At 45.8% G+C, this 27546-nt stretch overlaps 1 protein-coding gene across 1 annotated transcript; it reads right to left on the bottom strand.

The window, feature by feature from the left end:
* Positions 1–282: 282 nt before the first annotated feature.
* Positions 283–26925, bottom strand: LOC146691403 (interferon alpha/beta receptor 1a-like). Its single transcript, XM_085434817.1, has 7 exons — positions 26646–26925; positions 20473–20611; positions 7177–7361; positions 5443–5597; positions 1797–1947; positions 903–1713; positions 283–345 (listed from the first exon to the last, which is right to left on the bottom strand). The coding sequence occupies exons 1-6, from the start codon at positions 26704–26706 to the stop codon at positions 1421–1423; spliced, it is 984 nt and encodes a 327-aa protein (XP_085290943.1). The 5' UTR covers positions 26707–26925; the 3' UTR covers positions 283–345; positions 903–1420.
* Between the last annotated feature and the right edge of the window lie 621 nt (positions 26926–27546).

Here is a 27546-nt window from a genome sequence, read left to right as displayed (position 1 = left end):
ACAGTTTGATGATGTGGGACAAAGGAGTTTTTCAACCACCAACTGGTCAAACATCCTCAGGAGCTTCCTGCAGATGTTAAAAGACCTCAGCCTCTGTTGGAGGTTGAAGACTCGTAGCGGCTCTCCAAGTTCAGCAGCACACGCCTTTAGCATCCTAGGACACACCACGCGAAAAATAAAAACTCATATTCTGTTGAGTGAATACTATTAGTCAACATTTTAAACATGATTAGCAAGTAATGATACTAAGACTTATGTGTTTCTTTTGTTTTACCATTTCAATCATGCTGCGGTCAGCGTCAGCATCTAACATGGAGCAAACAGCGCAGTAGTCCTCAGCGTTCCCTGAAACACATTCATAGTTAGGTTTTAATCAAACATTATTTATTGAATAATTAAAAAATAACACTTCATGGAAAATTAGGCTCCTGAATTTTTTAGACTTTGAGAAGGGTCTTATCTGAAAGTGTTTGAAGAGCACTATTTAAATTGGAAGTGCGCACTCTAACGTGATAAGGACTTTACTGAACTTACCTCCATTTTCAAGTAGGGTGCACTGTTAAAAAAAACCTGTAATATTCCGGCAGCCGGGGCGCCAAAATACAACCGTAAAATAACAGAAAATAACTCCCGCATAAAAATACGGTTCGTGATGTTATTTTACCTTTGACATGTAAAATCAGTCTACTTATGTAAATTTAATGATATTTTAGAACGACAGTACAAAACTGTAAAATATACAATCAGAATACTTTACTCAGTGTGAACGCACTGTGTTTTCCCTCTAACAGCCTCCACATGTTCTCACTCTACTTTCCCCTCATGAATGAATTTATGCTGCACTACTTTGAATGTTCGGGGAAATCAAACGCATTTCACTCGCAGTACTCGAGCTGACTTACCTTTGTTTGAATGACGGCGTATTGACAACGTGGAGTCTAATAATTGCCAAATCTTGTACCCGATCCTTGGTGGATGTGCGCCTCCAGAGATTTATAATGGCAAAATTGGTTCGCCGTGTACGCGGTGACTCCACAGACAAGGAACGAGAATAGATCAGGCTAAGCTAAGTCAATAGCGGTTCAGGGTTTCAGCTGTGTTTCATACGGGTCCACACTTCCAATGCAATCTTCCTCCATAACGTCCTTTTTCTTTTGAGCTGCTTTGAAGTATGGTTCATAGCAATCTTCCTTCCAACACAGTGTGTTTGTTTTGATTCGCTACCTGCTAAAACGGTGGCGTGCTCCCACAATGCATTGCAGCGTGACCTGGGCCAGCTTCACCTGTTCTTGCTCGTCTTCATCACTTCACTGCTGCAGAGTTCACAGCTCTAAAACCTCACAGTCAGAGGCCGATTCTCAGAGTCTTTAAAGTGCATCCCACCTCCTCCTGCTCCTCCTAGCCCCCATCCTGTGAGGTATCAGGTTGTGCTGCACCCTCCTTCCTCCTCCTCCTCAGTCCTGTGGTCTGCTACGATGCTGACCTGGTCACAGTGCTCAGAGGGCAGCGAGACTGGGTAGATGAAGGGGTTGAAAGGCAGCAGAGACGGAGGGGGCAGGACACACACCTCTTCAAAGTGTGGCGGCAGCACGACTTCTGGGCACAGGAACTTGGAGATTTGTTTCCAGTAGACCACCAGAGTCACCACCAGAGTCACCACCGTGGCCATGACCACAAACGTCACCACGGCCGCCACCCACGGAGCTGCATCCACTGTAAGAAAACCACACAGCAGCAGGTGAGCCCATCAGCGACACCTTGAGCGATTGTGACGGCTGTGTGACGGCGGTGCCTACCGTCACCGGTGCGCTCACAGACGACGTCGCTGTACTCGCTCGGTCTGGGGTTCATGTTATAGATGATCTGGACTTGGACGCAGTATTCGCTCATCGGGTCCAGGTCACTAAGAACCACTCGGTCCTGCCTCGTTTCAAGGATCTTTTTTACCTGTAGGAGGCAGCAGAGAGGAGGTCAGAGGTCTTCAGTATCTGTTTTTATTCTTTGACCCAATACAGATCAAAAGTTTAAAACCAGTTTAAAATGAGCAAAAATCATATTTTGCATGCTGGAGCTTAACAAGGTTCCAAGTAGAGCTTCAACATGCAACAAGAAGAAATGTGACACAAAACAACGCTTAAACTGAAACAGGCTGTTTTACAGCTCATCAAAAGTTTAGGACCACACCTCAAAAAAGGTAAACCCAAATATGAAGTCAGTAATGAGGAGCTCCACTCTTATTGTTGATCACTTCAAAGACTCGTTGCAGCATGCTTTATGCCAGCGTTTCCATGAGGTGAGTGGGAACATTTCTCCAAGTGGTGAAGACGGCCGCATGAAGGACATCTACTGTCTGAAGCTGTTCTCCATTTCTGTAAACTTCCCTTGCCATCCATCCCCAAAGGTTTTCAGTTGGATTTAGATCAGGGAAACACACAGAATGGTCCAGAAGAGTGATGTTTTTCTGCTGGAAGAAGTCCTTTGTCCTGCATTGTGTACTGAAACGTTATCCTACTGAAAAACCCAGTGGTTACCACACAGACGAGGGCTCTCAGCAATGAGGGATGTTCTCTGCAACATCTGCACACAGCCATCGGCCGTTTATCTCCTGAAGCTCCGTTGTTCCACTAAAGCAGGGGTGTCCAAACTTTTTTCACTGAGGGCCACATACATAAAAATATAGGAGGGGCGGGGCCACTTACTAGAAATTAGGAATATAACCTTAACTTTAGTGTATTAAAGTTAGAAAAATCACTTAGACGTGGTCAAATATGTTATATTGTTGAATATAATTAAAGACAAAACTGCCTTCATCACAGCTTTCCATAAATGGATCTTTATTGATTTATTCAGAAAAAGCTTTGGTAGCTCGTTCTCACAACAGCCTCGGATTTATTCTTAGAAGATTTACAGCACAGAGAAAAAACAAAGATGTGACGGGTACATTTCAAGCTTGTTATTTAAGTTATTAGGCTCAGCAACACAGCTGTTAACATCTGTTTGAAACCTTTATCAACATTAACAGACTGAACTGGGCTTAATAACAGGAGTGCATCATTTTAGTAAATTATTCTGGTGATGTCACTTGATCAAGGAGCAGATCTGCGTCAGATGAGATCAGCTGACTGCATGTGCGTGCGCCGTGCACAGCGGTGTGCTCTGTGTGTTAACAAGAAAAACGCACATAAGAAAGTGGTGCTCAAAAGCAGGGTAGTGACAGAAAGATGCGCATTATTGATATTTGAAGCATGTGCACATTAACACACGGGTACTGTGGGATATATTTTTAAAGCGCTCGTGCTCTCGTCCACTCCCCGCAAAAAAAATTAGATTAGCAGCTGTGCGGCGTCTGTGGCGTCGGTGCTCTCATCGCCTGCGATGGAGTCAAAATCAAAAGCACAGCTTTATCAGACAGGTGCAGTTTAATGTTGGCTGACGAGTCTTCAGTGCGTCGCACGACTGGATTTCTGGACACGCTGACGTTGTTGAAGTTCTGCACTTTTTCCACATTATTTCAGTGACTTTAACGAGGCCGTGTTTTACGAGGTCTCCATCTGAAAAAGGCTCGCCATGTCTCGCGATGAGTTGGGCGACTTCATAGCTGGCTATCGGAGCCTTTTCCTGGACCTTTTGAGCACGAAATAAATACAGTTGCTGACCCTGCAGGAGAGCTACCCTTTGCTTTACTTCCTGCTCTGGCTCAGCACCAGTGTCGGCTGCACAGGCCTGATGTTTGGTTTCATAATGACGTCGTACATTATCTTCTTTCATAACTGCCACAGTCTCAGTGCAGATCAAACAGACACTTCTCCTTGAATTCTTTGAAGAATTCACTCTCCCACCATGTCTGAAATTTTCTGCACTCACTTTCTACTTTTCGCTTCTTTGGTTCTGCCATGTTTAATAACTTGGGGTAAATTTCTTCTGTGATTGTCCTTTTTGGTGGAGCAACTGCCTTGATCAACAGCAGCTCCCCCTGGTGTTAAAAATAAGAAGTGCAATACACTCAGGCAAAAGTTGAAGTGCGGCCATATTCTATTCTATTTATAAAATTACTTGCGGGCCAATTAAAAGTGGATCGCAGGCCGCAGTTGGCCTGCAGGCCAGAGTTTGGACACCCCTGCACTAAAGGAAAAAGACCCCAGAGCATTATGGTGCCCCCTCCACTGTGGGGCGTAGAAAACATCTCAGGTGGGATCTACTTGTCATGGCAGTAATGTTGGAAACCATCAAGGTTACATTTGTTCTCATCAGAGAATAAAACTTTCTTCCACTTTTCAACGTCCCATGTTTGGTCCAAACGGTCAGTTCTGTTGTGTCCAAGGCGACGAGGCCTTTGAAGACGTGTTTTGTTTTTGAAGCCCTTCAGTCTCAGATGTCGTCTGGTGGTTATGGGGCTGCAGTCGCCACCAGTAACAGCCTTAATTTGGGTCGAGGATCGTCCAGTGTGTTGATGGACAGCCAAGTGGATCCTGCAGCTCAGTGCTGGAGACGTTTCTTTGGGTCTTCCACTTGACTTTTTTGTTCCATAACCCTCAGGATCATTTAAGAATTTATTTAAGATTTAAGAAATTCCAAATGACTTTCTTACTGCGTCCCACCTCAGCAGCGATGGCGTGCTGCGAGAGACTCTGCCTATGCATTTCAACAACCCGACCACGTTCAACAAGGGAAAGTCTTTTTGCCTTTGCCATCAGAACATCATGGCAGTGACCACCTGACAGAAAATGAAATGAATCCACATTTTTGCACAGATTTGGCTTTTTAAAGGCATGTGGTCCTAAACTGGTGTAAAACAGCCTGTTTCAGTTCAAGTGTTGTTTTGTGTCACATTTCTTCTTGTTGCATGCTGAAGCTCTACTTGGAACCTTGTTAAGATACCCCTCACACTTTAAGTGCGTAGCTCTAACTACGGTGGCTGCTGTAGGACAAACATGCTTCTATGAGAGATCAAACACATGAAATTTGGACTGTACATCATAACGGTTGTGGCCGTATTCCTGCTACTGTTTGGACCGCGTCCACCTCCAAGCCTGTGGAAGGCTGTCAGTGCTGTTTACCTCAGCTGTCTCTGGCCACGAATGTAAAACATGATGTCTTTCCCAGCCATTGTATTCAAATATGGTGGGTAAACAGCTTCTACAAACCACAAAGCCGCTCCTGCCTATTTTTAACAGATTAATGATAAGTTTAAGAAAATTGTTCAAAGATGTAATTACACATGTAGTTATTACTGAGTGAATCTTCAGTGTTTAGTTTTTATGCTTTTTTATTGTTATCTTTGATTTGTTTTAATGTTGAGTTTTCATTTCACTGCTAACGTGGTTGAAATCATGAGTGAACTGCAGCTGCCTGGCTCTCAGTCCCGGCCCATAACATCACTAACTTCCTGTGTTTGACTGTTTCTACACGTTCAAGGTCCAAACTACAAACCGGCGTTCCCACCTCTTCCTTCGAGCTGCTCTTCCAGTAGGTGATGTTATAGGTGGCCGAGGTGTACGTCTCCCTCAGTTCTGACTGCTTGAACACTGGGTCTTTAATGCTGACTTCCAAAGATGTCCCAGTGACATGAAGAGTCACATCAGGTGGACCGATGAAGGCTGAGGGGGACAGATGTGGAGAGACGTTTTTATTGGACAAAATCAAAGCTGCAGCTTCTCTAACAGTCCACTCCATCTGCTACAGCTCTGTTATGCCAGTGTGCTTGGAGCTGGGGAGGTTCCCACCATGACGGCAGACGGTTTCACTGAGGACACAGACAGAAACACAGAAACCAGGATTTCACTCTGACTGGACTGAAGTCAGCGACGGCGAGAGCTCTGACGAGCGAGACGCTGAAAAGCTCGCTCACGGTTTCATTTCTGATCGTCTTCAGCTCAGCGAGGCTCTTCAGACGTCCCCTGCTGAAGCAGTCATTGCATAACTGCAGACTCCCCACACAGCTGCTGCCACAGTCTGAACCGGAGCTGAAGGGGACCATCCTGATCTCAGGAAGCTTCTCTGAGAGCCACCAATCCTCAACATGCCGTCAGGCGTACGTTGTATTGGTCTACCTGCAGAGAGCTCTGCTGCACGGTTTGCATATTTGCAGATGTGAGGAAGAACAAACTGACGGCTCAGGTAAGCAAATACCTGCAGTAATGATTCAGACACAGGCGGTTCAGATAAGAGGTGAGCTCAGGTCCCAGGATGTGTAATGAACACTACTGATGGTGAGATGAAGCCTCGTGATGAACTGAAGCTTCCATCCAACTGGTCGACTCATGGTTCGAAGCATTGCGATGATTCATTTGCTCTACTGCGCCATCAAGTGGACAATTCAAGTGAAACAGGCTCTGTGATTATAATGATGTGATGTGTAAACCTCTAAATGGAATAAATAAATTGTTTTCATGGTTATTTATCCCGAATATTGTCTCAGGATGTCTGATACAAAAGAGAAAGTGGAAACTATGAGGACAGAGTTTTGGTATGATTGTGTAACTGTGTAATCATGCTTATGTACATCTGGACAATGACACAAACTAGTGTGTGGCGCTTCACTTTTTAATGAACTGAAAGACAGAAATCAGATTATAGGATCTGTAGTGTTGTTTACTTATATTATGGTGCTTATCATGATATTTATTACTGTGTGCATACTTTATCAGGAGAGATGAGATTAAAAAAAATCTCTTGCTGGTTCCATCGAAGAAGAAATGCTCAAGTAGCTATGTAGCACGTACGTAATCCAATTCCACAACACAGTGATGGTGGAAATCAGCTGTGTTTTGCTGCCCATTTTATTTCGAATCTGGCGCAAACTGGCGAGCCAGTTCCTGAATCAGTCACGTGGTACGGACTGCCCGCGAGGCCTCGAACGTCACTGCATACGTAATCAAAGCAAGCCTCGATACACGCTTACCAAAACTCCCCCGACATTACCGACACGCAGGACACATCACTAGTGAACACCTGCACAGACTTTCTGTGACTGCTTGGCTGACTCTGGTTCATTTACTGCAGCAATGAGAGCCTCACACATGGACGCACGATTCACAGTCACATATTTGAAGCTGGAGATCTTTATCTCTGCTGAGCGCAGCTCTCGGCTGTTGCACCGATACAGTGCGAAGGCTGTGAGCTCACACGCTGCTGCAGCATGTGCACGTCACACTTCCTGGAAAGCCGAGTACTTACCCTCCTCATAGGGGCAGAACGTCTTCTGCGCCCACTCCGAGTGCCGCCCGTCCACGGTGGCTCGCACCCGGAGCATGAAGTCGCCGATGAATAACAGCTTGAAGCGTGTGAGGTCACATGACCGGTGTGACGTCTGGTTGCACGCCGTGATCCAGTTTGGAGTATTCCTCTTCAGCTGGTGCTTCCTGAGGAGACATGAACATGAAAACACATTAAACCCTTCTGCTCTTTCTTTGTGTTCTGTCTTCGCTCGCTCCTCCCCGAATACTCGGCGGGTCTGGAGGGAGAGCTTTCATTCAAATAAAATCAAATTACAACAGCAACACACCAGCCGTGTTTCAGTAAACGTGTCTGTTTCATAGGTCGGGGCTGGGAGGTTAACGCCTGTGGAAGCAGGATGATGGGGACGAGGAAGGAAGACTATGAAGAGGAAGGCTGCTCCACGGCTCTCTGAGGCATGGAGCACACTCTGACTTACACTTAAACTTGTATTAAAATACCAGCGAGGAGTTAAAAGGTCTTTATGTGATCACATGATGGCAGGCCAGGTGGTTAATAAACGTCTCAAATGAATTCCAGTGAAACCAGAGAGGAGAAACACGAGCCGGGACACGAGCTGTAATAATAATAATACATTTTATTTAAAAGCGCCTTTCAAGACACACAAGAATACAATAAAATGACAAAATGAAGAGTGACTACCCCATAGACAAAAAGAGAAGAAGAAACAAAACACAAAGACAAAAACAGAAGGGAAGACTGACAGCGCACTTTGTTAGTGTAAGCAGCACAGTAGAAAGGTATGGAAAAGAAACAAGCAAAAACAAACAAATAAAAATAGTAGCAAACACACCCCAGAAAAAAAGAAAGGAAGAAAAAAGGAGAAAAAGTCAGTCCCCCAAATATTGTTCTTTTAATATGTTGTCATTACTAAATTTGGCTCAATGCTTACATACATGTGTAAAAAGCAAATGTAGGAGCTGTGATAACTGTGTCTGATAGAATGAAGAGTAGACTGATATATGAAATATTCCTTTATTGGGTGAGAAAATCAGACCATGTCATAACTGCTGTAAGTCACACAGAATAGATATCAGAGCCTTAAACAGGCTGTTAAGCTGACTCGATGTTTCCTCAGAGCTGACGTTTTTCAGCCCTGCAGGTGGAGATCTGCTGAACTTTTGAAGGACCAGAAACACGGGAAAATTCATTGCAAGCATCAAACGTACTCGAAGCGAGTGTAGCGTGGACATGTTGATGGTGTATATGAGTTAAATGCAGTGCAGTGACAGCGAGCTGAGTGGGGGGGTCTGTGTGCCAAACGTGTTACTGATGCGAATCCAAAGCAGAACAACTTCAAGGTGAAACTGTTGCTCAACAAAGGGTGTCGGCTCACCGCCCTGAGTAACGACGTGCCAGCCTTCACCACCGCAAGCACACAACTACAGGAAACGGTGTCTGTGCGATCTGTGCCTGAGGAGGGGAGGGGAAGTGTCCTTCAGCCTGCAGAGACACGCCACTGACACAGGCGCACAACTGTTTAACTCCTCTCTGGAGGGGAGAGGGAGGGGAAACGGGAGGACAAAGGAGGGGGGAACAACTAAGCTGTAGTGCCTCTTCACCTCACTGTACAATACCTTGTGCAATACTTTTTGTAAATAGTCAACAGTGCAATAGACTCAATACTTGAAATGTGCAATTCACTTGTATTTTTATTCCTATTTATTCTATTTATCCCCTTTGTATATTTTATTTATATTGTCTCTGTATTTATATATATATATATATATATATATATATATATATATATATATATATATATATATATATATATATATAAAACACCCAGCACGCCCCTGCGGGCGGTTTATCCTTCAAGCTCGGGTCCTCTACCAGAGGCCTGGGAGCTTGAGGGTCCTGCGCAGTATCTTAGCTGTTCCCAGGACTGCGCTCTTCTGGACAGAGATCTCCGATGTTATTCCCGGGATCTGCTGGAGCCACTCGCCTAGCTTGGGAGTCACCGCACCTAGTGCTCCGATTACCACGGGGACCACCGTTACCTTCACCCTCCACATCCTCTCGAGCTCTTCTCTGAGCCCTTGGTATTTCTCCAGCTTCTCGTGTTCCTTCTTCCTGATATTGCTGTCATTCGGAACCGCTACATCGATCACTACGGCCGTCTTCTTCTGTTTGTCTACCACCACTATGTCCGGTTGGTTAGCCACCACCATTTTGTCCGTCTGTATCTGGAAGTCCCACAGGATCTTAGCTCGGTCATTCTCCACCACCCTTGGGGGCATCTCCCATTTTGACCTCGGGACTTCTAGGTTATACTCGGCACAGATGTTCCTGTACACTATGCCGGCCACTTGGTTATGGCGTTCCATGTATGCCTTGCCTGCTAGCATCTTGCACCCTGCTGTTATGTGCTGGATTGTCTCTGGGGCATCTTTACACAGCCTGCACCTGGGGTATGATCTTGTACTCAGAGCTTGTTCTTGTGCTGCCATGATTAGTGCCTCTGTGCTGTCTTTCAGTCCAGCTTTGTCCAGCCACTGGTAGGATTTCTGGATATCAGCCACCTCCTCTATCTGCCGGTGGTACATACCGTGCAGGGGCCTGTCCTTCCATGATGGTTCCTCGTCTCCCTCCTCTTTCTTGGGTTTCTGCTGCCTGAGGTATTCACTGAGCACTCGGTCAGTTGGGGCCATCTTCCCAATGTATTCTTGGATGTTCCTTGTCTCATCCTGGACTGTGGTGCTGACACTCACCAGTCCCCGGCCCCCTTCCTTCCGCTTAGCGTACAGCCTCAGGGTGCTGGACTTGGGGTGAAACCCTCCATGCATGGTCAGGAGCTTTCTTGTCTTTATGTCAGTGGCTTCTATCTCCTCCTTTGGCCAGCCTATTACCCCAGCAGGGTACCTGATCACGGGCAGGGCGTATGTGTTGATGGCCCGGATCTTGTTCTTACCATTCAGCTGACTCCTCAGGACTTGCCTGACCCTCTGCAGGTACTTGGTGGTTGCAGCCTTTCTAGCGGCCTCTTCATGGTTCCCATTTGCCTGCGGGATCCCCAGGTACTTGTAACTGTCCTCTATGTCTGCAATGTTGCCTTCTGGTAGTTCAATCCCCTCAGTTCTGACTACCTTCCCTCTCTTTGTTACCATCCGACTACACTTCTCCAGTCCGAACGACATTCCAATGTCATTGCTGTATAGCCTGGTAGTGTGGATCAGTGAATCGATGTCTCGTTCACTCTTGGCATACAGCTTGATGTCATCCATGTACAGGAGGTGGCTGACAACTGCTCCGTTCCGTAGTCGGTATCCGTAGCCAGTCTTGTTAATGATCTCACTGAGGGGGTTCAGGCCTATGCAGAACAGCAGTGGGGACAGAGCATCTCCTTGGTAGATCCCGCACTTGATGGTAACTTGTGCTATGGGCTTGGAGTTGGCCTCTAGTGTTGTACGCCACATCCCCATTGAGTTCCTGATGAAGGCTCTTAGGGTCCCATTGATCTTGTACAATTCTAGGCATTCCAGTATCCAGCTGTGGGGCATTGAGTCATAGGCCTTCTTGTAATCAATCCAGGCAGTGCACAGGTTGGTCAGTCTGGTCTTGCAGTCTCGGCTGATTGTTCTGTCTACCAGTAACTGGTGTTTTGCACCTCTGGTATTCTTGCCAATTCCTTTCTGTGTCCCGCTCATGTATTGACCTATGTGCCTGTTCATCTTAGCCGATATGATACCTGACAGGAGCTTCCATGTAGTACTGAGGCAGGTTATTGGTCGGTAGTTGGAGGGGACCGGTCCCTTCTTGGGGTCCTTGGGGATCAGGACCGTCCGCCCTTCAGTTAGCCATTCCGGGTGTCTCTCGTTAACTAGCAGCTGGTTCATTTGTGCTGCCAGACGCTCGTGGAGTGCAGTCAGCTTCTTCAGCCAGTAGGCGTGAACCATGTCGGGCCCTGGTGCTGTCCAACTCTTCATACTGGAGACCCTTTCTTGGATATCTGCCACTGTGATGGTTACTGGACCCTGTTCAGGGAGGTCGCTGTGGTCTGCCCTCAGATCCTCTAGCCACTGAGCATTGCCGTTATGGGTTGCATCCTTCTCCCATATGCTCTTCCAGTATTGCTCCGTCTCCAGCCTTGGTGGTGCTGTTCTCTTATTGTTCCCTTGCCACTGAGAGTACACCTTTGCTGGTTCTGTGGAGAACAGCTGGTTTATTCTCCTGCCTTCTATCTCTCTGGTGTACCTCCTCAAGCGGCTGGCCAAGGCTGTGAGTCTTTGCTTGGCAGTTTCCAAGGCCTCAGGTATGGACAGCTTGCTGTATTTCTTAGGCACCTTATTTGTCGCACCTTTCTGCAACTCTGTTAGTTGGCTAACCTCCCTCCGTGCTACTTTGATCTTGCCCTCTAGCCTCCTTCTCCATGGAGGGTACTGCCCCTTGTGGCTGTTCAACTTGTAGCCAAGCATCTCACTGATCACTGCTGCCGTATTGTAGATCAGCTTGTTAGTGTCGGTAATCGTGGTTGTAGGTATTGCCCGTAGTGCTGCATTAACATCATCTAGCAGACCTTCTGAGGGTACTTCACGTAATCTTGGTAACCGGCTACGGGGGATCCAGGTTTCAAGCTTGGTCATGATCCTATTTTTCAGGTCAGTTCCTCTCGCACTCAACGATCCTTCTCCTATCGCACTTGGGGCTATGTACCCAATCTCGGGTGGGGGTGATGATATCTCCCCCCTGACCTGGCGTCCTGACTCCTCCTTGCCGTAGCATTTGTGTTGTACCTCGTCAATCTCTAGCTGTGAGAGCAGTCCCTTCTTTCGAATGTTGGAACACTGAGCTACTAGTTGTTTCGCCGTCATTGTGGATGTTGGGTATCGAAGAATCCATAGGTCCCTCATCCTATTCATGTAGCCCCTTCCGCCGGGGTTACTTGCGTAGTAGCATTCCAACAACGCCCTGTTTTCGTCCCTTGCCCACCGATGCCTTCTTGTTCCAGTAGCCCACTTTTCGTCAGGGTGCCCTGGTTCCTCAACACCTGACGCAGACCTTGTTGATCCGGGCGACGTCCGAGCCGGCATGCCTTCATATTTATCTGTCTCGCTCATGTCTGCGGTAGGCTTGCTTAGCATAGGGGGTCTAGCCTTAGGACCCTTACTGGATACAGACGCCCCAGGCAGGAATCGAACTTGCGATCCTCTGTTCCAAAGGCGTGTAGTTTAACCACTACGCTATCCTGCTTCTCTGGTGCTGTTGTGTAGCAGTGTGTACACCTGAGACTGTCACCTGTCTGTCTGTCCTGCACTCTCTCTCTGTTTCTTTCTCTCTGATTGTGGAATAAAAGTATAAGATAGAACTTTATTAATCCCTCGGGTGGGTTCCTCTGGGAAATTCGACTTCCAAAAAGCACAGCAACGACCGAAGTTACAGTTACAGAATTGATATATATATATATATATATACACACACACACACACACACACACACACACACACATACATATATATATATATATGTGTGTGTGTGTGTGTGTGTGTGTGTGTGTGTGTGTGTGTGTGTGTGTGTGTGTGTGTGTGTGTGTGTGTGTGTGTGTATATATATATATATATATATCAATTCTGTAACTGTAACTTCGGTCGTTGCTGTGCTTTTTGGAAGTCGAATTTCCCAGAGGAACCCACCCGAGGGATTAATAAAGTTCTATCTTATACTTTTATTCCACAATCAGAGAGAAAGAAACAGAGAGAGAGTGCAGGACAGACAGACAGGTGACAGTCTCAGGTGTACACACTGCTACACAACAGCACCAGAGAAGCAGGATTTAGTGTTTGTGTTATTACGAGTGTAAACAAGAAGAGTTCCAGATGGTGCAGTGGACACATGTGTGACTGCTGTGATTAAAGCATCTTTCTTTCAGCTTAACGAGTGAACCGTCAGCTCGTTCAAACACACGTTAAAGTCCGTTTGGCTCGACACCACCGAACAGAGGCAGCAATATAACACAGCTCACATTAACAGTGCAGTGAATCCTGCTTGTGCCGTGATGTTCAGGACTGCAAACCGAGCAGCGTCACTGACTTTCAGCTTGTTGTGTTTGTGGATATATGACTGACTTTAATTATCCACAGAATCATCAGATTCTCTGTAAGATTAAGGTCGACTATCGAACGGCGTATACTTTAAAGTAAAGGCTCTAAAACAAAGTTAGTACAAACGTCACTAATGTCACATAACTTTGCCGACATGTGGCCAACAGCAATGTTTTAATGTTCTTCGTTATTAAACATTCGCACATAAATAAGTGACATAATATTCAGTACTTACTTTTAAAAGTTTACTCTTCGGCCGCTCCGCTTCAGCCGTCTGCCACTTTTTTCCGAAAAAAATATCCACACCCACCACCACGCTATGAATTGTGGGATAGATTGGGTCACGAAGGCTACACTGGACCCAGCCTTCAAATCTGGGGAAATGAAGGGCGCATTTGTCAACCGCATTTTGAGGACTCTTCGAATTGGGACACCCTTCGTCGCGTCGCTGTGACACAATCGGTCTACAAATGCCCACTCCGAAGGATGCGGTCCCTGAATTGGACACAGCTAAAGTGTCATAAGAAAGTGCGTTGCTAGGAGTGATTGGAGGCAGATTTCATTTCAAAAGACTACCAAGCAGAAGCCTTGATAAAAGCGTGGTTTTGTACAAACTGTGCAAAAAGGAGTTTGGATACCACCGAAGCACTTCCACCTTATGGTACCATCTAAATGCAAAACCTGTTGCAGCGGGCACAGAAACTGTGGGAGCTGTTAGCGCTACCAGTCGAGTACCAACAAAAGGTGTCGGCAGCCCAAACTTGATGAGATGACTGGCTTCAGGACCAAAACTAGTAAGTCAACATTGGACAAACTTACACAATGGATTGCTCTGGGCTGTAGACCACTATCAGTGGGAGAAGATAGGGGGTTAGAACATGTGCTACAGTTAGCGTCAGGTGGTCCAACTTTCCAACTGCCTGAAAGACTATTTCAAGTAAAATTCAACAGCTTTATGACACTGAAAAGCAAGATTACAGACAGCACCTGCTAATATGGAGGAACTACACCAGGAGCAAACAAGTCTGGGGCAACAGAAAGAGCCACTCACAGAGGATGTTTCCACACGGTGGAGTTCAACACTGGATGTGGTTTCTCTCTACTAAAGAATCAAGAGGCTGTTTTTGCTGCTGTAGACAAACAAAAGCACGAGCTGGTCATTTTAACTCCATCAGAGCTGGTAAACCTCCAAAAGCTGGCAGCTGTACTTGAGCCATGCAGGTAAAGAAAACTATTCAACTTATTGTTACGGTTTCTTCAAAAAGGTCTATAGTTGACAGTTACTGTGGAGATGAATAATGCCCGCTGCAGTGCTGGTCCAGTCGAGCAGGGACCCACCCACAGCTGTCTGTTCAAAGCGTTTGTTGTCATGTGTGCAAAGAAAAGCATTTTCTTTGTCTGCTGTCCACACACAGATGCTGGTTAATGTGTACAAATAGATAAAATACAAATAGCATGACCTGATGACCTGATGTGCAAAAATTATTATTACTGCTAAAATAGGTCAGCTGTTCAGGAGTCTGATAGCAGTGGAGAAGGAGTTGTTGAGTCGAGATGTTCTGGATTTCACACTTGTGAACTTTCGTCTCGAGGGCAGAAGAGTGAACAGTCTGGGGGTGTGTGGGGTCTTTGAGGATGGAGGCAGCTCTGGACTCTGCGATGGTAGATGCTTATGGTAAATAACACACCACTGGCAAAAAACAGTGAAAGGATCCCAGACGACAAGTTTTTAGTTCAACATACAAGTGACGACCTTTGACCTTCATCGGGTTTTATTTAATTGTGTCAGAGAAAACATCATGTTCTCTTCATGCAGCTGAGTACAGTCAGTGTTTAACTTTATCAATAAACAGCTGCAGCTTTCACTGACAGCACATGTGGTGCTTTAACCTTGTTGTCATTAGTTTTGCAGTCAACATGTGAACATGATGGATGATCTGTCTGCTGTCACTGGGTGGTGTTGAGGTCTGAATCTGAGGACGGCTCCTGCAATCACAAAGAGAACAGAACCGCCACAAACTGAAATATAAGGTTTATCCCTCGGATCTGAAATACAGCTGAGCCTCTCTGTCCTCACACACTCAGGATCTGAAGCTCTTCTCTTACATTTATTCAGTTCTACAGTTCTGCTGACAGAGAGCTGTTTATTAAAATAAGCCTTATATACTAACAGATTTTCCAATATAATGTTCACCTTTGAGTTGTCGGTGCTGTATAAATGGAGATCTGCAAAGATGAGATGATGGAGCAGGTTTGAGTCCTGGTTCAGTCTGCTGCTGCATCCTGGTCACAACACACGGAGGTGTTATCAGCAGTGTGTGACCTGCTGCCTGAGAACTGAGAAACAAACATTAATGCTTTCAATTATTTCTCCTCAAGGATTTAAGCTGTACAGAATACTGCACGTGACTGTGAACATACCTCACTAACAATAATTCAGACTGTTTTTTTAACCTGAATATTTTAAACAAAAGTCATAAGTGGAAAAATTAAACATACATTTTAACTTAAGCTGTCAAGTGGCCGTAGTTGGTATCAGCACATAAATATTGGGCTTTGGTACAGTTATATGATTAATTAATAATTAATGGGGGTTACTGAAGTGCAAGCTTTTTTTTATAAGTTGGTCTTCCTGTCCTTACAGATGTGACAGGAGACAGAAAACATGCTGCTGTTTGCATATATTTAATAATCAGCTCTGCACAGGAGCTGAAGCAGAGTCCTGTTGCTCTTACAGTCTAAAAGTACAGTAACGGTAGTTAGTTAGTAACTGAGCGGCCCGGGGCGTTTCTCTTCATTTCCTTAGTCAGGGTAAATTCATTCACCTGCTCGGATTAGCTAAACGCACTTTAAAAAACGAGTTTCTGCTAGCTAGCTAGCTAAGGACGTTAGTTACGGATTAGCTTACAAACACATTTAACTTACCTCTGTTCTGTCGGGTAGTCCAGTTTACTGAAGAACACGTCAGGCTGTCTGTTTGAAACAGTCGGGACGCTGGAGCTCCTCTCGGCATCCACGCTCTATCTGCTACTCCCAAACAGAGAGACGCAAGTTTATCCGTGACTGCGAGTCAGAAGTGTTGTGATGATTTTTAACAGCATTATAAGTTTAATTAGAATCAAACTTAATAGAAAGGAGACCAACTGAACACAAATCAGTGCGATGAGAACTACTGATAATGTAAGAAAGAATTTTTGGAAAAAATTATCTGAGGAGAACTGTTTTATATCAGCCTGACCCCAGTCCCATCCGCTAACATGGAGGAGGCAGGGTTTAGGACCTATACTCCAGCCAGACACCAGGGGGTGATAGAGACTTTGAAGCCGATCAAAGTTCACCCAGGCCCGAGTCCATGAAAGCGAGCCCGATACCATGGCTCACCATGGCAACGGCGGGATAAGGAGCAGAGCCTCCATTTGGAGGAAGGCTACGTTTAATGTTAAGAGCAGCAGAGTTACCACAGCGGCCCGTCGCCATGGTGAATCCCGGTGCCACAGCTCCATTGATGATGTCATTCTTTACTCAGGGCTGGTTTCCCTCTCAGCAGCGCTCTGTGTTACCATGGTAACTGACTTTAAAGCTGGCTCACAGTTAGTTTCTCTCAGCTCAAACCTGTTTGAACCTGAATCTTCTTTAAGATGGCGCCGGTGAGGTCGGCTGCCGTCACGACTGCTCCGACCACTTTTTCTTTGTCTTTGTTTTTTAAGTTAGTTTTCAGCGTTTCTAAATCGGCAAAATCATCACCATTGGGTACATTAGGTATGACAGTGACACTCTTGTTTCTATTGGTTTACAATGTACTCACAATTCGAAGTTTTTAACTCCGGATCCGAGCTGGCCGAGTGAGATCTCGAGGGAGAACAAAGGGAAGCGGCGGCGGCCTAGAGGGAAGCGAGCCGGCGTCAGGAACAGGCTGAGAGCTCGTGCACACCGCACACCTCTGCCTAGCATCCTGCTCGCCAACGTCCAGTCACTGGAGAACAAGCTTGACGACCTCAGGGCCAGGATAAAGTTCCAGAGAGACATTCGGGACTGCAATCTCCTCTGCTTCACCGAGACATGGCTGAACCCAGCGGTGCCGGACCACGCCATCCAGCCGGCCGAGTTCTTCTCGGTTCACCGCATGGACAGGACACTCGGGGAAGTCAAGGGGAGGCGGCGTGTGTTTAATGGTGAACAACAACTGGTGCAACAGTGCGAACGTTGTTCCTCTCACACGCTCCTGCACACCAAATCTGGAACTACTGTCCATCATGCGTCGTCCTTTTTATCTACCTCGGGAATTTACATCGGTCATTGTAAGTGCCGTTTATATTCCACCACAAGCGGACACGGTCACCGCCTTATGCGAGCTGCATGAGGCACTCACACAGCACCAGACACAACACCGGGACGCTGCGCTTATTGTGACGGGGGACTTTAATAGCGCCAACCTCAAACGCGCAGCGCCGAACTTTTATCAACACATCACCTGCCCCACCAGGGGTGAAAGGACACTGGACCACTGCTACACTACGGTCAAGGACGGCTACAAGGCACAATCCCGCCCCCCGTTTGGCAAATCTGATCACGCCGCCATCTTCCTCATGCCAAAATACAAACAAAGGCTGAAACAGGAAGTTCCGGTTCAGAGGAAGGTCGCGCGCTGGACGGATCAATCGGTGGCCGCGTTAAAGGACGCACTCGATGACGCAGACTGGGGCATGTTCAGAAACAGCTCCGACGATGACGTCAACGTGTTTACGGAAGCGGTTGTGGGATTCATCGGGAAACTAGCGGATGATACCGTGGAGACAAAGACTATCACAACGTTTCCCAACCAGAAGCCGTGGGTGGATAAAACCATCCGCGACGCTCTGAGATCCCGCACCGCTGCCTACAACACGGGACTCATGACGGGGGACATGGACCCGTACAAAGCCGCGTCATATAACGTGCGGAGGGCGGTGAAAGAGGCGAAGCAGCGCTACGGGAGGAAACTAGAGTCACAACTCCAACAGAGTGACTCTAGGAGCCTGTGGCGGGGACTAAGGACAATAACGGACTATAAAGCACCAACAACCGGTATGACGAACGCGGCCGTGACTCTGGCAGACGAGCTGAACACTTTCTATGCTCGCTTCGAGGCTGCAGCTAAGGTCTCCAACAATGCTAGTGTTAGCGGCGCTAACGGCTGCAGACAGGAAGATACTGCCAGCACCGGAAACGTGCTCGTTATCTCCGAGCATGAAGTAAGGAGAGCCTTCAAGAGAGTGAACACCAGGAAAGCAGCAGGACCAGACGGCATCCCAGGTCGTATCCTAAGAGACTGCGCATACCAGCTAGCTCCTGTGTTCACTGAGATATTCAACATCTCTTTATCTCAGTCGGTGATCCCCACATGCTTCAAAGAGTCCATCATTGTTCCTGTCCCGAAGAAACCCCACCCTGCTTCTCTCAATGACTATCGCCCTGTAGCCCTCACCTCAGTAGTGATGAAGTGCTTTGAACGCCTGGTCAGAGACTTCATCATTTCTTCACTACCAGACACACTGGACCCACTACAGTTCGCTTACCGTCCAAATCGTTCCACAGACGATGCCATCTCTCATCTCCTCCACACATCACTCACTCACTTGGACACTAGAAGGGGGAATTATGTTAAAATGCTCTTCATAGACTACAGCTCTGCATTTAATACCATAATTCCCTCCACACTCACCACCAAGCTGGAGCATCTGGGACTCAGCTCATCTATGTGTCTGTGGATCTCCAACTTCCTAACTGGCAGACCACAGGCAGTAAGGATGGGCGGACATGTCTCAGCCTCCACCACTCTCAGCACTGGAGCCCCCCAGGGGTGTGTTCTGAGCCCCCTGCTGTACTCTTTGTACACATATGACTGTGTGGCCACTACCAGCTCCACCACCATCATCAAGTTTGCTGACGACACCGTCGTGGTGGGCCTGATCTCTGATAACAACGAGACGGCCTACCTGAAGGAGATTAGGAATCTGGAGAACTGGTGCCAGAGGAACAACCTCCTTCAAAACGTCAGTAAGACAAAGGAGCTGATAGTGGACTTCAGCACTAAGCAGGAGAGGAACTACCAGACCCCCGTCATCAACGAGTGCCCAGTGGAGAGAGTGGACAGCTTCAAATACCTCGGAGTTCACATCACGCAGGACCTGTCATGGTCCTGTCACATCAACACCGTGGTGAAAAAGGCCCGACAGCGTCTCTACCACCTCAGACGCTTGAGAGACTTCCAACTGCCCTCCAAGGTGCTCAGGAACTTTTACTCCTGCACCATAGAGAGCATCCTGGCGGGAAACATCTTAACCTGGTTCGGGAACAGCACCATGCAGGACAGACGAGCTCTACAGAGGGTTGTGCGGTCAGCTGAGCGCACCATCCGCTCCGAGCTCCCTGACCTGCACTCAATCTACAGCAGGCGGTGCTGGACCAAGGCCAGGAAGATGGTGAAGGACCTCAGCCATCCCAACAACAGACTGTTCTCTCTGCTGAGGTCAGGAAAGCGATTCCGCTCCCTGAAGACCAACACAGAGAGACTGAGGAGGAGCTTCTTCCCGCAGGCGATACGGTCTCTCAATCACACCACCACACAGTACTGACCCACACATATGGTTCTTACACACACACTGGACTTTCTGGACTTTGGTTTTGCACAACACTGGTCACTATATTCTTCATTTCCGGTTAATACTTGTACAGCTGCTGTTATTGTGTATATATTTATTTATATTTAGATTTCTTCATACATTCTTATATAGTTCTATATTGTGTATTTTGTTGTACAGTTATTTTATTTTCAACTTTAATTTATATATTTTATCTTATTCTTCCCAGTTAAATTTACCCTTCATTCTAATTTGTGTTGTACAGTTATTTCCTTTTTAACCTTAATTTATATTTTATTCCTTCCTAGTTAAATTTACCCTTTTTAATTTTTCATATTTATTTCCTATCTTATTCATAGCCTTTTCCTTTTTTGTTTTCTTTAGGTCACGAGCAGTTGTCCAAGCATTTCACTACATATCGTACTGTGTATGACTGTGTACGTGACAAATAAAATTTGAATTTGAATTTGAATTTGATTTGAATTTGAATCAAGAAAACATGTTTCAGGTGGACCACGTCCCCTGTGTCCACCGTCTGACAGGTAAATAAGCCCCGCCCTCGTGATTCTCAGACTTACGGCACATATTGCGTGGTGAAGGTGACGGCGTGGGTCCCTGCAGCGCCCGGCGGCCAGTCCCAGCTCAGCGTGTAGTTGGTGTTCAAGGTCTTCGTGATGACATTCTGAGGAGGCGGCACCTCGGATCCATCGGCTCCACCTGCAGGACAAAAACAGAGTGACACACATTCATCTTCTGTTTGTATAGAGATTGACAGACCACGTGATTTTCGCGCATTGCATGCCGGTAACTCGTGGCAAAACAATCCAAGTACTGCATCAAATGCAAGCATTTGCAGCACCGCAAAACATTCATTCTTCGGTTCCAATAAATTCTTGCTTTTTCTTTGTCCCCTAAAAAAGTTCTGTACAAAACGAAGGAGAACAATGCAGGTCCGTACAAAGACAGACTTGATGAAAAGTCAAAGAAAAGATACGAGGAAAAAAATCAAACCAGTGAAAGTGTTAGATCCTTACGAGCACACAGAGGGACAAAAGACGTTAGCGTGCTGCCCAACTTTCACCACGCTCATATTTATAATCATACGGTTCTTGGAGTGAGTGCATACACTCATGAAGTTTAGTAACTTCAGGTCACTGCAACAAGCCCAGGTACAGTTTACCGACGGATGGGTGCAGGACCTTGAAACGCACCGTGTAGAGCGAAAGACCATCGTACGTATCATAAGTTTACCAGTCTCACAAATCGTCGTCATAAATACACATTCGTTAACCGTTTATTAATAGGACCTTTGAGCTCAACGGTAATTAATTAGCAGTGGAAATAATTTCTGGTAGCATCACAGAAATGTAGCAGTGACGATAATATTGTATGCTGTAATCGTACTGGGCAATTAGTGATACAAAACAACTGTTTTATCCTGTGAATAAAAGTATATGTTTTTGTCAATGTACCATAATAACAGAAGCGAAACGCAATATTGTGTCAGGACAATTCACTATTTATACACAATAAATAAAGGAGCATAGCGCGACAATTTCTGTTCAGCGCCAGACTTGCTTGTAACCTATATCACCAATTATGTTAAGAAAAATGACGTATTAACTACTACAAAACTCTGACCTTTGTGGGAATGCTTGGAGCAGACTAACCTGTGAGCTGGAGGGTTCTGAGACGTTATATTTGCTCTTTGAATGGCTGCAATCCAGGCCATCCGTCGCGTCTTTGTTACTTCGGAAACATGGCTCGAACAATTTCTCTTCAACGACGTAATCCGATAAAAACACTCTCTTTACCCGTCGGCTTCCTGTGGCTGTCATGTGACCGGCTATTGCAGTTAATAATACAACAGCTTCTTGCCATTTTTGTGTTTCTTTTTATCGCTGTGTGACTGAGTTCAATTGAAAGCCTGCGTGCGCTAGTACCTCTTGCCACAAGTTCCCAGAATTCTTTGCGGTTTTACCCCTGAGTGACGTCACATTTTCAATCTCTATTATAAGAGCCGTCCAACCCCAGCTGTTAGAGGGCGGGGTCCAAATAAAAAGAGATATCAGACAGGACCGATCAATGAGGATTCCTCAGGCCTGATGCTAATTATTGGTAATCAATCAATCAGTAATCAAATCAGGCTGATGTTTCAGGACTGATTCCTGTGAGGCCGCGCTGACGACACACTGAGCTGAAAAGATTTCTGTTTCTGTCTTTGAGAAAGTAAACATGTGTGTGCAAGGCTCTAGACATGTGACCTACTTCCTCAAAGGTGCGACTGAAAAAAAATCGTAGGTCACAAGACCGCGACCAGCTGAAAGAAGAGAAAGTCTCTGTGTGGTCAACAACAGACACACGTTGTGCTCATATCGTGGTCTGAACCAATCAGAGATATTCACTCTGTTTGCCAGGTGTGCCTGCTGCTTGTTGCACAGGGAGGAGAGGGGTGGGGCAGGGAGGAGAGGGGCGGGACAGGGAGGAGAGGGCGGGGCAGCGGGGGATTGGCTGGAGTGGGGTTAACAGTTTGCATACTATGCGTTCTATATCGCTCTCTCGCACTCTGAGAAAGTCAACATGTGTGTGCGAAGAGAAAAACAGAAATCTTTCCAGCTCAGTGTCGTCAGCGCGACCTCACAGGAAGTAGTCCCGAGACATCGGCCTTTCAGGCAGCAGCAAACAGGTCGTCAGAGGACGCCGACATGAGGTTTAACATTGCCTACGATATTCCCAAAGAAGATGTTCCGTTCAAAGTTCAAATGGCTTGAAAATAAACCCCACCTCCAGTAATGATGTCACATGCACCCAGGTTACAGGTGTCATCGCAGACACATGGGGAAAAGGACAAGTTACAGAAGTAAACGTTAGTCTATAGCCCTGCTGTGTGTGTGTGTGTGTGTGTCTGAGGGTTTGTAACACGTGCACACGCAGCAGATCAGCTGCCGCCATCTTGCCTCTAGTCTCGGTCTTCAGGTGTCCACAGGTGGTCATTGTGACCTCAGTCTGGGACATGAACCCCGTGTTTGATTCCCTCCCCAATTATCCATCCCTAGGTCCTATAACTAACTGAGGCTTTTATTTTGAAAAATAGCCATCAACTTGTCACATGACCCTTATGTTGTTCCTTCGTCCTCAGCTGCTGGCCCCGCAGCTGTAAATCAGGTCCACGTGGCTGTGATCAGAATAGAGCTGTGCGATATGACCAAAATCTCACATCCCGATATCAGAATTCTATCGTCCTGACAACGATATAAATCACAAAAATGTAACAATTCCTGTAAATTCTGTGAATCTCGGGCAGCTCGACTTGCGTGAAGTGTTTCCAGCTGCGCGTCCTTTACCCGGAGTCGAGTGTTTTAACGATGCATGAAACGATACATTTTTTTCTTTGTGAGTATTTATCACACGGCGTGCTGCGGGGAAAAGCCTGTTCTGATGTTTGAGTCTAAGGTTGATTTTTTTAGCACCTGGCGGCTCTTTTTTACTTCTCATCGTAAATAATCTGCTCTTTCACGTGATTCAGTTTATTTTGAAAAGTCTCAACAGGATCTTGAGCTTTATTGTGAAAGGTTTATGTGGAACATAAACAAGCGGACACGCGATGCTGTTACTGTCGTTGTTGCTAACGACAACGCATAAAAACAGGCGCTTGTCCGTCCGTAGTGTGGTGATATTACATATAAGAGAAAGAGAACTTTAATAAATGAATATAGCCACTACAGTGACATCAGAACCATGAACACATATTGCTGTAAACAGTTTATTTTGCGACACCACGAAACAAACGACAGCGTAAAATGAAACGATCGACGTTTTTATATCACCATCCGATATTGATTGATTGAATCTTTATTTTGAACATGCTGAAAAAGTATAAAAAAAAATAGAATTAAAAGAGACAAATGAACAAAGCAAACAAAAGGAAAACGAGCAACCACAACTCCAAATAACGTCCATGTTCAAAAAGGAGCAGGAAGAAGCATAAGCTTATTTAATCCCACCCCTTTTCCACTATCTAGTATCAATAGACTACAGAAATACCTCCTTGTAATTACATTATATGTTATGTGTAATTTTTTTTTTTTTTTTAATATATACACATATATGTTTCTATCTATCCATACCTACGTATATACACACATACGCACATATACACATTTTCAATAACCCCATTAACACCTGAAGGATACACAACCTACAATTTTATATATATATATATATATATATATATATATATATATATATATATATATATATATATATATATATATAGTTATATCAAACAGCCCTAGATCAGAATAACAATAATCGTATCAGCCACGAAAACAAGCGTCTGCACATCGAGTAAAAACACCAGCACAGCGTCTGCCGAGGAACAGGAAGTGCTGCGACTAAAACCGGACCGCACTGGGAGTGAGAGTGATTATTTACCCAGCAGCCCCAGGGACAAAAATAAAGCACAGGTGTTTCTGAGCAGAATAAAAATATGAGCGAGAAAGCATTTGTGAGAGTGAAGGAGGAACTGTGGATAAAGACCGAGCTTCCTATGGGCTCAAAATGTGGTCATAAATATTTTGTACTTGTAAATCAGTTTCGTATGTGTAAAAAAGATTTGTGTGTGGACTTAGCCAAAAAAACCCTGCACGTTACAAATACGAATTTTGACCCTATTTTTCTTCCTTTCATCTGATTTGTGATTGACATGACATTGACCAATGTAACTATCCAATCAGAGAACAGATGGGTTTGGCTGTCGGAGGGACACTTTTTTGAACTGCAGGTCCTTGAAGGGTGATACAGTTTGAAGCTGGAGGATCTCTATATAAATATCCGATAGCAGCTAGGTCCCCTAACTTTCAGCAGCTGTTGAAAGGATAAAGTTGTGGTATATCAGTGGTTAGAAACGCCATCATAACTTTAGGATTAGTTTAACACAAAGTCAGGGCTGACCCGGGACCATTGCTGTGAGTCACAGTACGCAGCATAAAGGTCCTTTCACATCGGACGCAGGATGTGCTGCTAATGCTAACTGCTAACTAAAAGCCAAGGATCCAGAATTTGTTGCTGGCTGCTGGGCTCTGTGTGCAGCAGCTCTACCTGCACTAGATGCACCTGCTCCTTGTCTTTTCTATCTCTGACTTTATGTGAACTACAAGAGTTTCTGGGTTTTTTTGCTGGTTCTTCAAATGTTCAATAAAAACATGTATGCTAATTCATAACGAAGAAAGCTTTGTGATGAAGACTGTCATTTCCAAAACACTGCCCCCCCTCACCCCGCGGTCCGCAGCTCTGTTGAAGTCCCTGTATTAAACACGTAGTCCTGTGACACAAAAATCACCAAACTCAGACAACCAGACTGTTTTCCTTCGTGGTGATGAAGGAAAACGCGTACAAAAATCCGTACTTGTAACTTGCAGGGTTTTTTTTCTAAGTCCACACACAAATCTTTTTTACAAGTACAAAATATTTATGACCACATTTTGAGCCCATATTCATGTTTCAACGCGCTGCCGCTGTGAAATCACTGACTGTGTGGGACAGAACTGACTGATTTGATTTTCTCACCACTTTTACTCTTTTATACACAGCAGAGCTATTTGTACGCAGCAGAAGGAATCTAAAGGAAGCATCACACAGCTGCTCACAGCTGCTTTAACAAACACAGGCCGAGTCTTCAGACCGGGACTCCTGCAGTGGCTTTAAAGCTGACTCGATGTTTCCTCAGAGCTGACGTTTTTCAGCCCTGCAGGTGGAGATCTGCTGAAGCGAGTGTAGCGTGGACATGTTGATGGTGTATATGAGTTAAATGCAGTGCAGTGACAGCGAGCTGAGTGGGGGGGTCTGTGTGCCAAACGTGTTACTGATGCGAATCCAAAGCAGAACAACTTCAAGGTGAAACTGTTGCTCAACAAAGGGTGTCGGCTCACCGCCCTGAGTAACGACGTGCCAGCCTTCACCACCGCAAGCACACAACTACAGGAACGGTGTCTGTGCGATCTGTGCCTGAGGAGGGGAGGGGAAGTGTCCTTCAGCCTGCAGAGACACGCCACTGACACAGGCGTGGCCTCAGACTCACAGTGAAACTCAAGTCATGAATCAGAGAGAAACACACCGAGGCAAAGTGAAATGAAAGTGAATCCACACAACAATCAGCAGCTCACACAGCACCAGAGTCTGCACACAAATACTAGAGACACACTGACGGGGAGAGCTGTGCGTTACAGCAGCAGCCACCTGAAACAGATCAGTACTAAACCCATGTGACCACTGGGAACCTGTCATGACAGTCATGAGTCCTGCAGGTTCATCCAGGCTGACCGACTCTAAATGACTCCCTGTAAAACTATTATGGCCACCGTTAAACCATAAAGCACCACCAAGCCTCACACTGGCCGACTGTTAACCAGTTATCGACCAGTTATCGACCAGTTATCGACCAGTTATCGACCAGTTATCGACCAGTTATCGACCAGTTATCGACCAGTTATCGACCAGTTATCGACCAGTCACCCTACACTGCACGAGCCGACCCTCACACACCAGTAGAAGCTGTGATCACTAAAGGGAAACACACCAAATGAAGACTTTGTTGACATGATGTACTCACACGTGTACGCGCGCGCACAGCTGCGGGCTGAGACGAAGCTCCTTTAATCTCAAATATATTTGATTTGATTTATATGAAGTAAAGCAGCAGCACGGACCGAGGCTAGGATGCTACGCAAACGCAACCAGGTGTGGGACTTACCGCAGAAGAAGAAGAGGAAGCCGTGAAGGAGAGCCACTCTGTGGCGGGGGGCGGCGGACATCGCGCTGTTGAGAGGACCCACGGACCGAGAAACTTCCACACCGGCAGACACGGGACGTCTGTAATTCGTGGAGCTCTGTTCCTGCGTTGTTTTCAAAATAAAAGCACGGGCGGGGCCTCCACCACTCGTTACCGTTCCCCTCGCACGTTTTATTTCTCCGGTTTCAGCGTTTTTGCTTCACAACTACAGCGGGCAGTTTACTTTGTGCACTAACATGGACTCCAGTCAACCAGCGCCACCTCTGGCCGAGTGCCAGATCAACCTGTGACACACATCTGCAGCACGTTTGAATTCGTTTCATGCACATTTGTACCTTTCAATTGTGTCTGTCTGTGCGTCATGGGAATAAACCTTTGAAAAGAATGAAATGATATCATATATTTATTTATTATCAGCCCACATTTGTACAAAATGCCAAATTATATACACAAAGTCATAAGAATCACCACCCTTCTTCATCATGATATCAATACTTTTGCCCATAAGAAAAATGTCGTGAACAAATATATGACACACTAATATTTCACCAGTGTTGTAACATCACATCCTGCTACTTATTCCTGCGTCTTTTAGGATCTTACAAAGCTTCAAACGACGCGTCGACTATTAAATCAGTCGTCGACTAATCGTGACTAGTCGACTAATCGTGACTAGTCGACTAATCGTGACTAGTCGTGGCAGCCCTAGTATGCACGCTGTCCTCAACAGCCATACTGAAACTGTCACAGTTCCAACGTCAGTAGGAAACACAGCCAGATAAACTTTTCAGGACAAACGAGACACAAAAGGAATTTTACTGGAAAGCAAAGATTGTTTCAGGACCTACAAGTTTAAAAGATT

The sequence above is a fragment of the Copadichromis virginalis genome, linkage group LG16 (genome assembly GCF_057382275.1).
Source record: "Copadichromis virginalis isolate Kocher_CV1m ecotype Utaka linkage group LG16, C_Virginalis_male_GT1.1, whole genome shotgun sequence".
NCBI lineage: Eukaryota > Metazoa > Chordata > Actinopteri > Cichliformes > Cichlidae > Copadichromis > Copadichromis virginalis.
Note: the sequence above shows the minus strand (reverse complement) of the source record. Positions and strands in the feature narration are given on the sequence as shown.